This window comes from Poecilia latipinna, unplaced genomic scaffold (genome assembly GCF_001443285.1).
Source record: "Poecilia latipinna isolate Pla-1442-1.1 unplaced genomic scaffold, P_latipinna-1.0 Scaffold1102, whole genome shotgun sequence".
In the NCBI taxonomy this organism is placed as follows: domain Eukaryota; kingdom Metazoa; phylum Chordata; class Actinopteri; order Cyprinodontiformes; family Poeciliidae; genus Poecilia; species Poecilia latipinna.
In genome coordinates, this window is record NW_015113718.1 from 56884 (window position 1) to 69145 (window position 12262).

The window sequence follows — 12262 nt, forward strand, 5'->3', positions numbered from 1 at the left end:
CCGTGACTCATTCTGGTTACTTTAAAGCAATGCCTCAGCAGGATATCATCTGGCATTTACTGAGAAGATGCTTCAGTCTAGCCACTCTTCTACAAAGGCCTTATTGGTGCCTCCAGGCACTTAAGTCTATAGAGTATATGATGGAAAAAATTGCCACTAAAGAAACCACTAAACAGTCCCCAGCAGTCAATAAATATTGGCATCTCTTTTCTTTACATCTGAGCTTTGAAATCAAAAGATTTAACGTCAAAGTGAAATACAGCTAAAGCTTAAATTCATTTAAAAAAAGAGTGAGGAACATTGCAAAAGATGACAGCAGACTTTCAAATGTCTTGAAGGAGAAATGCGCTGAGAAATACGGTTGAAGGACAGAGGAAGGGTGAATTGGATAAATACAGAAAGAAAAAAAAAGGAGGAAAAAGGTCCTCCAGACAGCTGGCATTACGGGGTGAGGCTGAGAAAAAGTTTCAAAAAAATAGAAGTGTGTGTATGGGTCTAAGCTATGGAGAGAGAGAGAGAGAGTCAGTGACAACCACATGGGAGTTGGGGAGGGTGTGTGCAGCATGTCAATACAAATGCTAAATCACTCAAGGGCTTTCATCCAGCTGAAATTTCAGCCTTGCTTCAAAGTCAGGTGTAATGCAGAGAAAAAGGAGGGGTTGAGGTAGAGAGGAATTTAACAGATGTTTGCATTTCATTGCGCTACAACAAATACATCATGTGTAATCCACCAAATCACCTTATGATTTAGCTCATTCTGACCATTTCAAAAATATATAGCAACATCTCCCTCCGTTGCTGCCTTTATTCTGTTTCTCTCCGCACAGAGAGATCTGCGCTCAATCTACTCGTGTATAACCAGATGCGAAAGCCTCGACTATGGCTTGCCGCCTTCGGCGCAGCCTCCCTGAAGAGATACTTGGAAGCCTCGGTATTTATGAGGGTGTAATATCCTACCTGGGCTGCACTCGCAAATCCTCTCCCATCCCTGTAACGGGGTGGCCCAGGGGATGGCTGGGGCTGTCGGATGGACGGTTCTGAGACTGCAACACGACAACTGAGCAACATGATATGACAGGGCAGAGACAGGGGAGAGGAGGAAGGGAAAGCCTGAAGAGTAGAGACCCCTGCTTCAAAATACAACCTCTGTGGGAGGATAAGCTGCAAAGATTTAAATGGATGTCTATTTGGAAATATTTCATAATTAGGTATGTTTTTCTTGACATTCTTTCAATTACATCTACTTATGTTTTTGCTCCTGTTAGCAGAAGATGGTATATCTTAGCTGTGATCGATGAGGTTTAATTATATAAATGCAATAGTGTACAGGGTCAAAGGCCACATCCTCAAATTACAGAATGATGCAGTGTTTTCATAATACTACTTTCAACAAGTCTCTATTAACCCATCAATGAAAGACGACATAAATTCAAGGATACATTCGTACACCACCTGATCTTGAACCAATGGCCAGGATCTTCTGCACGGGGTCAAAGGCCAAAGATGTGGGTTGGTACGGGAATCCATGCCGAACCGTCTGCAAGAAAAACAGTAACGGAAAATATCAATACAAATAATATCTATTTTACTTTTCATGTTTAGTAATTCAAAGGTTATTTTGCAAAGAAAATATTTTACTCTGCAGCTAAAAAACTGCAAGGAAGACACTAAAGTTTCCTTGTTCCTTTATTGCTCCTGTAGGGATTACATCAACACACGAGGGGAGAAGAATCCCACAAGATGTAGCACATCATTTTAACTTCATAATGTCAAGAACAATTGATAGTATTAGACATAAAAAAAGGAAATGTTCTACCTGTGACATTTTTGCTTTGTTATTATTGCATCTGGCTGCTACTTTTGTAATGTTTATTGAAAAGCTGCAACTTGCAGTCGAGAAAAAGCATTAATCTAAGAATCTACTGTCTTTGATTTATCTGAGATCAGGTTACAGCAATAATGAGTCCAAGAGGGAAAACCCAAACATCTTTCATACTTATAGTTCCTGAAACAAGTGTTTTGGTCTAAGCAGGTAACCATTGAATTAAAGCACCTGGAGGGATCCTAATCGTATGTCTGAACCGCCTCTACGCTCTTCTCCAGGTGGAGAAGCAGCAGCTCTGCTTTGAGCTTCCCCTAGATAGACACACTCTTTCCCAAGACTGAACCCAGTCGTCCTGCAGTGGATGCTCATTTAATCCATGCTTGAATATAGACAGAAAGGGAAATCGAGAGCTTGGTTTTTCAGCTCAGCTGTTTCTTTACTACAATGCCCCACAGCAGGATTCACATCACTGTCAAAATTGCCCAAATCCATCTGTCCTTGACTGACCTCTTCCTACTATTATTCATGAATGAGACGTTAAGTCAAAGAAAAACAGAATTTGTCAAAGACTTACATTTTACAGTTCTCCTTTTTCCAAACAACAACCAAATTGCTTCATACTCGGCTCCAAAACCACTCCAGTGCGCGTACCGTCATGATTTGAAGTTGCCAATAGAACCACATCAGCCACAAACCCAAATATAAAACTTTCCTGTTCACCAACCAGTCACCTTCCTTTCCACAAACAAGATTAACGACCAGAAGCAGCCCTGACAGAGTACCACTCAATTCTGAAACAAGGTTATTTGCAGAGAATGCAGACAGCAGAATGAGGAAAAAGTCATCATCTTCTGTAATATGTTATGTCTATTATTCTCTTTTGCCAAAACAAAACAGCATAGCTTTGAGGAAAAAATTAGATTAACTAAAGCAGAAATAAAAAAGGTTTATATTTTGAACTCCATTAATCTGGAGCCTGTATCATTGTACTGAGATGCAAGGGAATCATTTCTTGAGAACCTATCGATAAACTTTACCTTCTGTTCACAATGCATCTGGATTCTGACATGGAGTTAATTGAATTAGCTTCAGCTGTCTCATTCCAGAGGCTGACAAGGCAAAACAAGGCTGTCTCTCAAGGCCCACTTTGAAAGGCCCTGAATGCTCTGCAGCTGTCTGCCATTAGTCATGTTAAATATCCCAGCGGACTGTCACTTGCAATAAACCTGCTCTGAGGGGATGTACATGAGAAACACGGCCATGATGGCTGCTGAATAAAAGCCCACTGCAGAATGAAGGAATGTCCTAATAAGATGCTATATATATATAAAAAATACATCCTATGCAGAGCTGCTAAATCAATGGTGTGATACAAACAACCCACGGAAGGAGTGACCAGTCCTCTTTATACAAGCAAACTCAATTAAAAAAGGTAATGCACTGAATAATTCTAATATTTTAATTGGACTTTGTGGTAAACACCACAATACAGGGACACATAATACCAGGGTAATATGGCAGAGCCCATTTTTCAGCTGTCTTCTCAATGACTCAATGCTTACTAGTTTGTAAACTCACCCTGTGCTGTTTTTTCTTCTTCCTTACAAGCAGAAGTTCAGTTAAAGTCCCTCACTGACCATTTAAGGCTTCACTGTCATTCTTGCACAATGTAATGTCTGTTTGATCCAAAGTGCAGCACAGGACATCTGACAGAGAGCTCTTAGCATAATTAGCAGGAGGGAATATGGAGCCTAGACAAGCATATCAAATTTAAAACTACAGTCAGTGCTCACCATTAGCTACACCTTGCTGGGCCCCTTGTTTGCTTTCATAACTGCAATAATACTTCATGGCATACATTCAGCAAGATGTCAGAAACACTTTGTGAAGATTTTATGTTCGCAAATCCCAATTGTGATCTATTGGATTGAGATCAGGTGACTGATCTGATTCTGATGGTCAGCTTAATCTTCAGCTGAAGTCCAGAAGATGGCAAAATGTTAAATATGATGCTTTGTTGCCATTTGTGTTAAGAATTTGATAGGGTGTAGGCAATAATGGGGCTATTGAGTTTATGTTCGACTGAGAAACATTTCAACTTATCCACTTGGATGAAGTTGAGTATCTTAAGAACATAATTCCATAAAACTAAATGATGGTAGTCATCTCATGCTCATTGTGGACTGTTATCAGGCAATGCTCACACACTGAAACATATGGGATCAGAAAAATATAAAGGTCACTTGGTCTGTATCTTCTCTTTTAAATCATTCAATTTGATTGTTCACTACATAGCCCCTTTCCTCAGTACTACATCCTATAAGCGAGGTGGAGGTGTGTAATTCATCTTTGTTATAGATCTGTGTCTCTCTTTGCCAGCTACCATTTATTCACCCATTCACCACCTCAGCCCCTCCATCTCTGGTGTGTCCTCACTATGAATCCCACTCCATCTTCAGGAGTCATGAGCGAGAAGCTCTCACTCCCTGGGCACTCAGTGCTGCTCTCAGTCGCTTCTTGCACTCTTGTGAGTCTCATTAAGCTTTTCTTGTGTAGGCGTGAGCATGCAGCACCACTATTCAAGACAGGGACACATGAAGCCTGCCCTTACATGCCTCACTGCTTTTCACTGGCCAGGGTCAATAATGGAAGCAGTTTCTGTCATAAGTTCCACATTCAGTGAGTGGAGTACCAAATATTTCTGTTAATGAATTCAGAGCTCATGTAACAGATCATTGTCATATCATAGAAATTCCCAAGCATTTGCACAAACAGGTCACCACAGCGTACGCAAGTTACTTTTATAAGGCTGGTCTTGTAAGGCCCTTGTTGTTAAATTGGTTTAAAATATAAGTAGAAACCAGAATGTACATGCAGATGCGCAAATGAAGTATAATTGAAAAGTAAATGAACTACTCTCGTCTACAACAAGAAAAAGACGGAATAAAATGTTTCTTTTAACTATAAATGTGACATTTCAGTTTGAGTTCTGCAGCATGAGAAACTCCCCTGGTGTGGGTATATCTTGTAAAAAATATTCACTAGGAACAAAATGTTCCCAAATATCTCTAATAACCTCTGGGCCAAGAGAGATGGAGGGTTCATGGATCAAACTGTATGAGGAGCGAGGAGCGAGGAGAGAGGAGCGAGGAGAGAGGAGCGAGGGGAGAGGAGCGAGGAGCGAGGGGAGAGGAGCGAGGAGAGAGGAGAGAGGAGCGAGGAGAGAGGAGCGAGGAGAGAGGAACGAGGAGAGAGGAGCGAGGAGAGAGGAGCGAGGGGAGAGGAGCTTGCGCCACTGCATTATTTGGGTTGCACATAATGTCTCACCATCCAAAATACCATCAATCATTCAAAAACTCTGCAATAAAAACCAAGAACACAGCATGAACAGAAAAAGGTCTGTTCCTGCTGCAGTAAAACCTGCAGACTGTTTTTAATCAACAATTTTGAATGGCTAGTAAAATGTTAAACTAATCACCATCATTAAAATCCCAAGCCAATCTGGAATAACACTGTACACAGCCAGCCTTCCCAAGCACCCAATCACCAGCACAAAACATATTTCTTTGACCACCTTGATTGTACAGAGTCTGATGTTGTTGCTCTCATTAATGCTGGAGAGGCATGCGTTAGTAAACCTGCTGTAAAATCGCACAGAGGAGGAGGTGGTCGTGCTAAACACGGCAGTGTGAGAAACGAGACAGACGCAGTCTCATTCCCACCGCACTGCATATGTATGTGCACATGGTTTGCACATGCAGAGATACAGAAAAAAAAGAGACATAGCTGCACCCTTAAGACACCCTTCCGATTGCAATGGCTTTTCCTTAATGTGTTATCTGGCAGAGCTTTTTGCATGTTTGTTTAGCCCACTTGCTTAGATAAACAGTGTTTCCGAAACATAGACTCAGTTGGCATATTTAATAATCTCTCTCTATTTGCAGCCTTTCTTTCGCTTATGTTTCGGGCCAATACAAATTTTGACATCACTGGTTTCTGTCTGAAATCATTTTGGTTCAAAACTGTGGTTATTTTAGAGGTAGAAATGATTGAGAATGTTGAATCTGTCAGTGTAGAAAGCATCACTATATCACTGACCAGTAGGAATATAATGCTAGATGTACCGAACTGTCAGACAAAAGCAGTCAGATGTTGAATGTGTCAGCCTCAGATGATCAGTGCTCTGATCCAGAAGGGTACACACACACGTGCTTTCATATCCAGAGGAAAAAATGAGACAAAGCCTCCACACCAAACCGGTAAAGGAATGGCTGGTCATGTTGGCATGCCGAAGCTTTAAAATCACCTGTTTGCTTTAAATCAGCATTCTGTAATTGTTACATGCTTTTAGTAACACAGCCGTAGGCCTATGTTACTATGGGTTAGCATAATGCATATTATATGTTAAAGTGACATGAGTCTAATTGATGTTTGAATATACATCTGACTATATATGAAATGTCAAACTAGACCCTGAAAAATGGACACCAGCCACAAAATTAACCAACAACCAGGTAAAAAAAAAAAAAAACACTGAACACTTTATTTATTTAGGGAGGCAAAGCCTTAGTGAAGTTATTCAGTTCTGTCCATAATGTTGAGGCCAATTTAGCTAAAACAAACAATGTAATTAGAACTTCCAAATATAAAGTATATAGCAAAACTGTACAATTTGAATCAGAATCTAGTGACATCACAATGAACTGTATATCGAAAAAATCATAACCTAAAAAGGCAGGTTGGTATAAATACTCTTTAAACACTTTGAATCTTCAGATATCACAAACTCCCCATCAAATTAGCATCATGTCAATGTCAAATGTATTTATATAGCACTTTAAAAACAAGTGTAAAACTGCACCAAAGTGCTGTACAAGAACAATAATAAAATAAGTTGATGAAAAGAAAAAGAGAAATATTACAAGAAAAGAAAAAAAATCCGTATATATTGTTAAAGTAATATAAGTAATAAGTAAAAAAAAAAGTTTTAAGTGTAATCAATATTTAAACTTAAACACTATTTAGATTTAAATTATTTCTTTCCTTCAGGACAAAAAAGTTTCTTTGTTTCTCTTGTCATTTCTCTGGGGTCTCTTCCTATCATAGAAAGTTAGAACAATAAAGTTGCACTGCAAAACACTGCATGTGCCATTGTCTCATAGAAATAAGGATTAACTGAAAATAACCTGAGTACTCGCCATGTGTGGCATTTTAATCCAAATCTTGGCATATGCATTCCAGTCATGAATGAGAATTTCATTAACTACCTTATAAATAAATCAAATGTCTTTATATTTCTGCTTGTGAGGCTAAGCCTTAATGTAATATGCCACTCTGGAAAATATGGGTAGAAATATTACACTCCCTGGGGGTAAGGTTTACAAATGTTTTTCCCACTCAGAAAAACAATACATATAAGCTTTGCTGTAAATCTATATGCTGTGTGTCAACGTGCATTAGAGTAAGCACTCCTGCAGCAGACCAATTAAGACTGCCTGACCTTCAGATGCAACTATATCCGATGGTCAACAAATGCAAACATAGCAGGGTTCCTGATGAACAGACTTGGTGTGCTCATTTCATTAAAAATTTATTTGTAAACAGTAAATGACCTACATTCAAGACATAAAATGCTAATTTCAACATGTAATGTAAATCTACTGCAACCTTAACTTGTTAACGTATTTTTGGTGGTTGGATGTTGAAGACCATTAAACTCTGGTGATCAACGTAACCTGGCCATTGTACTGGGATTTGTGCCACTGAGCTTGATTTCTCAGGATGCATTTCATCCTGGCCAATCAGCAAACAGGCAAACAGAGGGGAGGGAGTTGTGAACGATAACGCTGATTTTCTGGAATGCTTTTGAATTCTAGCCTGCCTGTAGTTTTAGCAATGGCAGCCGAGGACGAGAACAAAGTCACTCAGTCCGTGTTGGGCATGCTTCCAAATATTAAACAATTAGTCAGGGCAAGATGAATGTTAAAGGCATTTTATTGTTGGCAAAGATTTTGTTTCCCAGCCTGCAGCTCTCATTAACAGCCATCTCGTTTGGCTTGGCACTTCTCTTTTTGCAGTGGGGGATGGTGAGTTACAGCATACACAATTTCCGGTAAGTTTCGTAGCGTCTCTTCCTTCGTGATCGAGCTGGCGTATCGCATGTGTCACGGCCAAACGTTAGCAATTGGGCAAAATAAGATCCAACCATTCAAAACTTAAACAGAGTTTGCACCTCTAGGAATCAAATGTTTCTCCAAAGCTGAGGGTTCAGACCTTCTGCATGAAGCAAAGCATAGAAAAAGGCACTGATTTTTACCAGGCTGTAAATAAATGTAGATATTTTTAAAGATGTTCTTAAAATAACCAGATTCCTATGCTTATATCACACCAAAATAGGTAAATATTAAATTATATGATTAACAGAGTATTGTGTTAAAGTGTTACAATCTTCAATTCAATTCACTGCATGCTCATGGTGAAGAAACACGTATCTCTGAGGACCAACCTGGTTAAACAAACACATTCACACCTTCTTCCTCCAGGTGTTGCCACTAGTCCCCTATGTTTTCTGTAGTTGGACTTCCCTGACTCCATTGCACAGTTGCTGGGATACAGGAGTACCAGCCCCTTACATGTACACATAAAAGTGCCAAGGGTTGGAGAAATGTGTTATCCATCTATCTATCTTATACGAATGTTCTCCATCTACCTGCTTTACTTTTCAAGCTGCTATCCACACAAATACACATTTATGCACATGCCTTATGCTCTATCAGACACAGTCCTCACAAATATCCCCACCCCCTGCAGACTGATACCACCACATGCCACCCACCAGCCTCTCTCACTCTCTCTCGATGCAGCGCTCAGCTGCAGAGCTGGTCTAGACCCCTGGTTCTATAAATAGCAGTCAGCATCCATGTCTACCAGTGCCAGCCAATTGTGCACTGAAGAGCTGGATCTACAAACACATGTCAGCACAACATGAAATCAGATTCTCCCTCCCAAATGTCCAAAAACAGCAATTATCCATAATTATTATACAACATAATGTATATACATAATGTTGATGTTTTGTTACTAAGTAGGACGGAACAATTTTTCTATGCTCCCAGTATGTTTTGCTTTATTATTTTCTATGTTTTTACATTGATGTTATGTAAAGACAGATTTTATAGTGCTGTACAAATTAACTTTCCTGGTCTTGCCAAGAATGTGAAAAATGTACTTTAGCAAACTTGTCTGAATACCTCGGCTAAATCCTATGCTAATTGCCTTTATTAGCAAAAGTCGATGTATCCTGTTGTATTGATCTTTCTCACTTTTCAGGAAGGTTAGCAACCTATGAAATAACCACCACAGAAATTACCAGCTTTTGTCCCTGCGACGAAGCCCGGTCAAAAATGCTGTTTTTTTTTTTGTTTTGTTTTGTTTTTTTTGTTCTAAGTAGAAGCAAAACGTCTTCACATAAGAGTGAGTATATAGCCAACTGTATACCACAAGGAAATTCAAGTTTAAGAGTTGCATTGCCTTTGTGTGGTAAAATAACAACCGTCTCTTCCTCACTGTTACTACAAGTCACCGCAAAACATCACGCTAATGCAGCAACCCAAAAAAATCCACTGTCTACTACTAGCAATTGCTCATGCTATATCAAGCAAAAGTATTCATACCTGAGGATGTTTTCACATTTTATCATTCTAGGAGAACAAACTTCAGAGTACTGAGTTTATTTTTCCATACTGGTCTTATCTGACCACAGCAAATGACATTTTGTAAGACATATGACACTTTTACTGTCACTTTTCTATGAAGACTAGATTTTTAGAGTGCATTACTAATAGCTGTGCTCTTGACAATGTTTCTCACTAGAGTTGTGGATGTCTGTAGCAATTCCAGAATTGTTGTGAGATTCTTGGTTAGTTCTTCACTACTTAATCCTCCTGTCCACCAATGTGTCAGTTTAAAAGGACAGCCATATCTTTATAGCTTCACAGCTGGGTGATAGTTTCTTTTTTGATTGATATCTGAAATGGTGATGCATTAAATGTCCAAAGCGCAGGTTATCGTTTTGTAACCTTAAAATCTTTTTTTACAGCTATATCGTTTTCAGTCTTCATGATCATGAGTATTCTCTACCAAAAGGGTTCTTAACCTTTTTGTACTTCGTATCCCAACTTTTCTAGTTCAACATGACCTCAGGCCCATTTTTACAAATGTATTCATTTACCAAACTGTCCATTTCTATTCATTAGAAATCAAACAAAAATTGTTAAGCTGTACATGTTTACGACTATACATGTACAGCTTAACAAGCAAAAATGTCAAATAATGAACAAAACTGCAACAAGAATAAAGCAATTATTGTTGTAAAATTACTTAATTTTTTTTTATTTGCTTGATTCTTTATGACCACCAAAATGATTTTTAAAAATACTCAAATATTTACATATGGGAAAATGTGGAATAAAATGCTCAAAAAAAGCAGTAATTTTCAAATTAAACATACTGTAAAAACACACATTGAAATAAAATGCAAATGAAAATATAACCATATAATCTGCAAATTAATGTGACAATTGCTTCAGCAACTTTCATTTTTACATGGTGGAACCAGAAGCTGCTCTTCATATCTGTAACACAATTACAATCACAACCGTTTATCTTTTGGCAAACTACCACACTTTTTTTTTTAATGTTCGCTTCTTAACGAGACACTAGGGCCTGCCTCTTTCACACAATTAGATCCAGTCTAGTTGGAATGGGGGAAAGACTCACTATTACAGTAGCTCACAGATTAGCTAGGTGTCTGTTTTGGGCTTTGGTCTTTATTGTAGCCACAATGGAAAATCCTGATTCACACAGGGTTGTGGTTGTGGGTGGTAGGGGGAGTTTCACACTCCTCACTGCTAGAGGTGGATCCCAGGTCCAGTTTGCACTTCTGTAACTTTTAAATTGGTGACAGGAGAAACTCGTAGAAGCTGGGATTCCAGATGTGAAGACAAAGCAACGTAATTTTTAGTAGGATCCACAGAAAATGGGTCCAAAATCCACACGTGTCCCCCTCTAGGATCCTCAGGAAGCACTCATCAAATTTCTCTGTCAGTTGTGACAGGTGCCAAAAGACTGTTTCACTGATCTTCAACTGAGAGAGAGCCTTCAAAAAATGTCAGACAAAAGTGGAAACATGCCCTTCCTCTTTTCTTCTGTCCTTTTTGTCCACGAAGCAAGCTTTTTCTTGAATGCTTGAATTTTGTCTGCAGCAAAAAATGTTATTTCTTGTTATTCAGCTGGTTCAGTAGTGGAGCGATGTCACACAGGTAAGCAAGTTTAGCTGTGAATATTGTGTGGGTATTTTCAAGAGGGATTTTTTTTTTCTTGGTGAGAAAATTACAGACCTCATTCCTGAGGTCAAACTAATCCATAAGGACCTGTCCTCTTGACACCCATCTCACCTCTCTATGTTAGAGTATAGCTGCGCATGGTTCGCTTCTCTGTCCCCACAAGGCTTAGCTAAACTTCTGCAGTTCACAGCATTCTTTCTGATGAAGTTGACAGTTTTCACAATTAACTGTGGTGACATCTTATTTGCAGCAAGTTTTTCACGGTGGAGCAAACAGTGGGTCTATTTGGCTTCTGGTGCACAATCAAGTACATGATGGTGTGATGCCTTCCAGTCATCGATGCTGCACTTTGCATACACCGACACGGTTCTTTCAGGTCAGGCCATTTTCACTTACGTAGTCATCAATGCACCAGAAACATTCCTCAGAGTAGCTCAGAGTAGTTGCTCTTCAACTACTACTGTTACTCACAGTGTCGTTTGAGAGTGTGTTGGTCAAAACCTTCTTGGCAGTAATCATCTCACAGTGTGTATCTGGGCTCTGCCTCGTTACCTCCATTGTCAAAACTGTGCTAAATGAAGTCCGGGTTGTACTTTCACAAATTTTTATTTTATTTTTTTTTAAATACTGAGATGGTATTTTTAAATACCATCGTCTACATTTATTTTTTATTTATTTCATTTCAAACTCCTCTCTATAACCATCTGTTACAATCTTATGGCAGGCTTATTCTTCTGCGTATTAGAGCTTGTTAAACAACTGACTGTTGCATTACTGCCACCATGTGGTTGGAACCTGTATTGTAACTGAGAGTCAATTATTTTCAATTATTTTCCCTGTAACCAAAGAACAGAATTAACTGGGGTTCAGATAGCAGTTTACTATCAACTAGTTATGTTTATTCCAAGTTACTGGACTGAAACACATCCAACTTAAACACATCCAACTTCGTCATACACTTTTCTTGGAAATCCAACAAAGAAAAGAAAAAAAAAACATTTAGATCATAAGTAATGCTTTCAGGGTCCTTGGTAAAAAAAAAATCAAATTAAAAGAAGCTGGCCAGCAAAAAACATAAATTGTTCATATAGAG

At 38.9% G+C, this 12262-nt stretch overlaps 1 protein-coding gene across 2 annotated transcripts in view; it reads right to left on the reverse strand.

The window, feature by feature from the left end:
• The window catches only part of LOC106959629 (syntaxin-binding protein 5-like), an 88851-nt gene that overhangs the window by 50870 nt on the left and 25719 nt on the right, over positions 1 to 12262 (reverse strand). The window contains exons 1-2 of one of the 2 annotated variants that reach the window (XM_015052337.1): positions 2863 to 2963; positions 1440 to 1537 (exon numbers count right to left, since the gene is read on the reverse strand). In XM_015052337.1, the coding sequence (XP_014907823.1) occupies positions 1440 to 1537; positions 2863 to 2880 (116 nt within the window). In that variant the 5' untranslated portion in view covers positions 2881 to 2963. Of the gene's footprint in view, positions 1 to 1439; positions 1538 to 2862; positions 2964 to 12262 lie in introns of those variants that run through there. The other variant, XM_015052336.1, reaches the window with a different exon arrangement.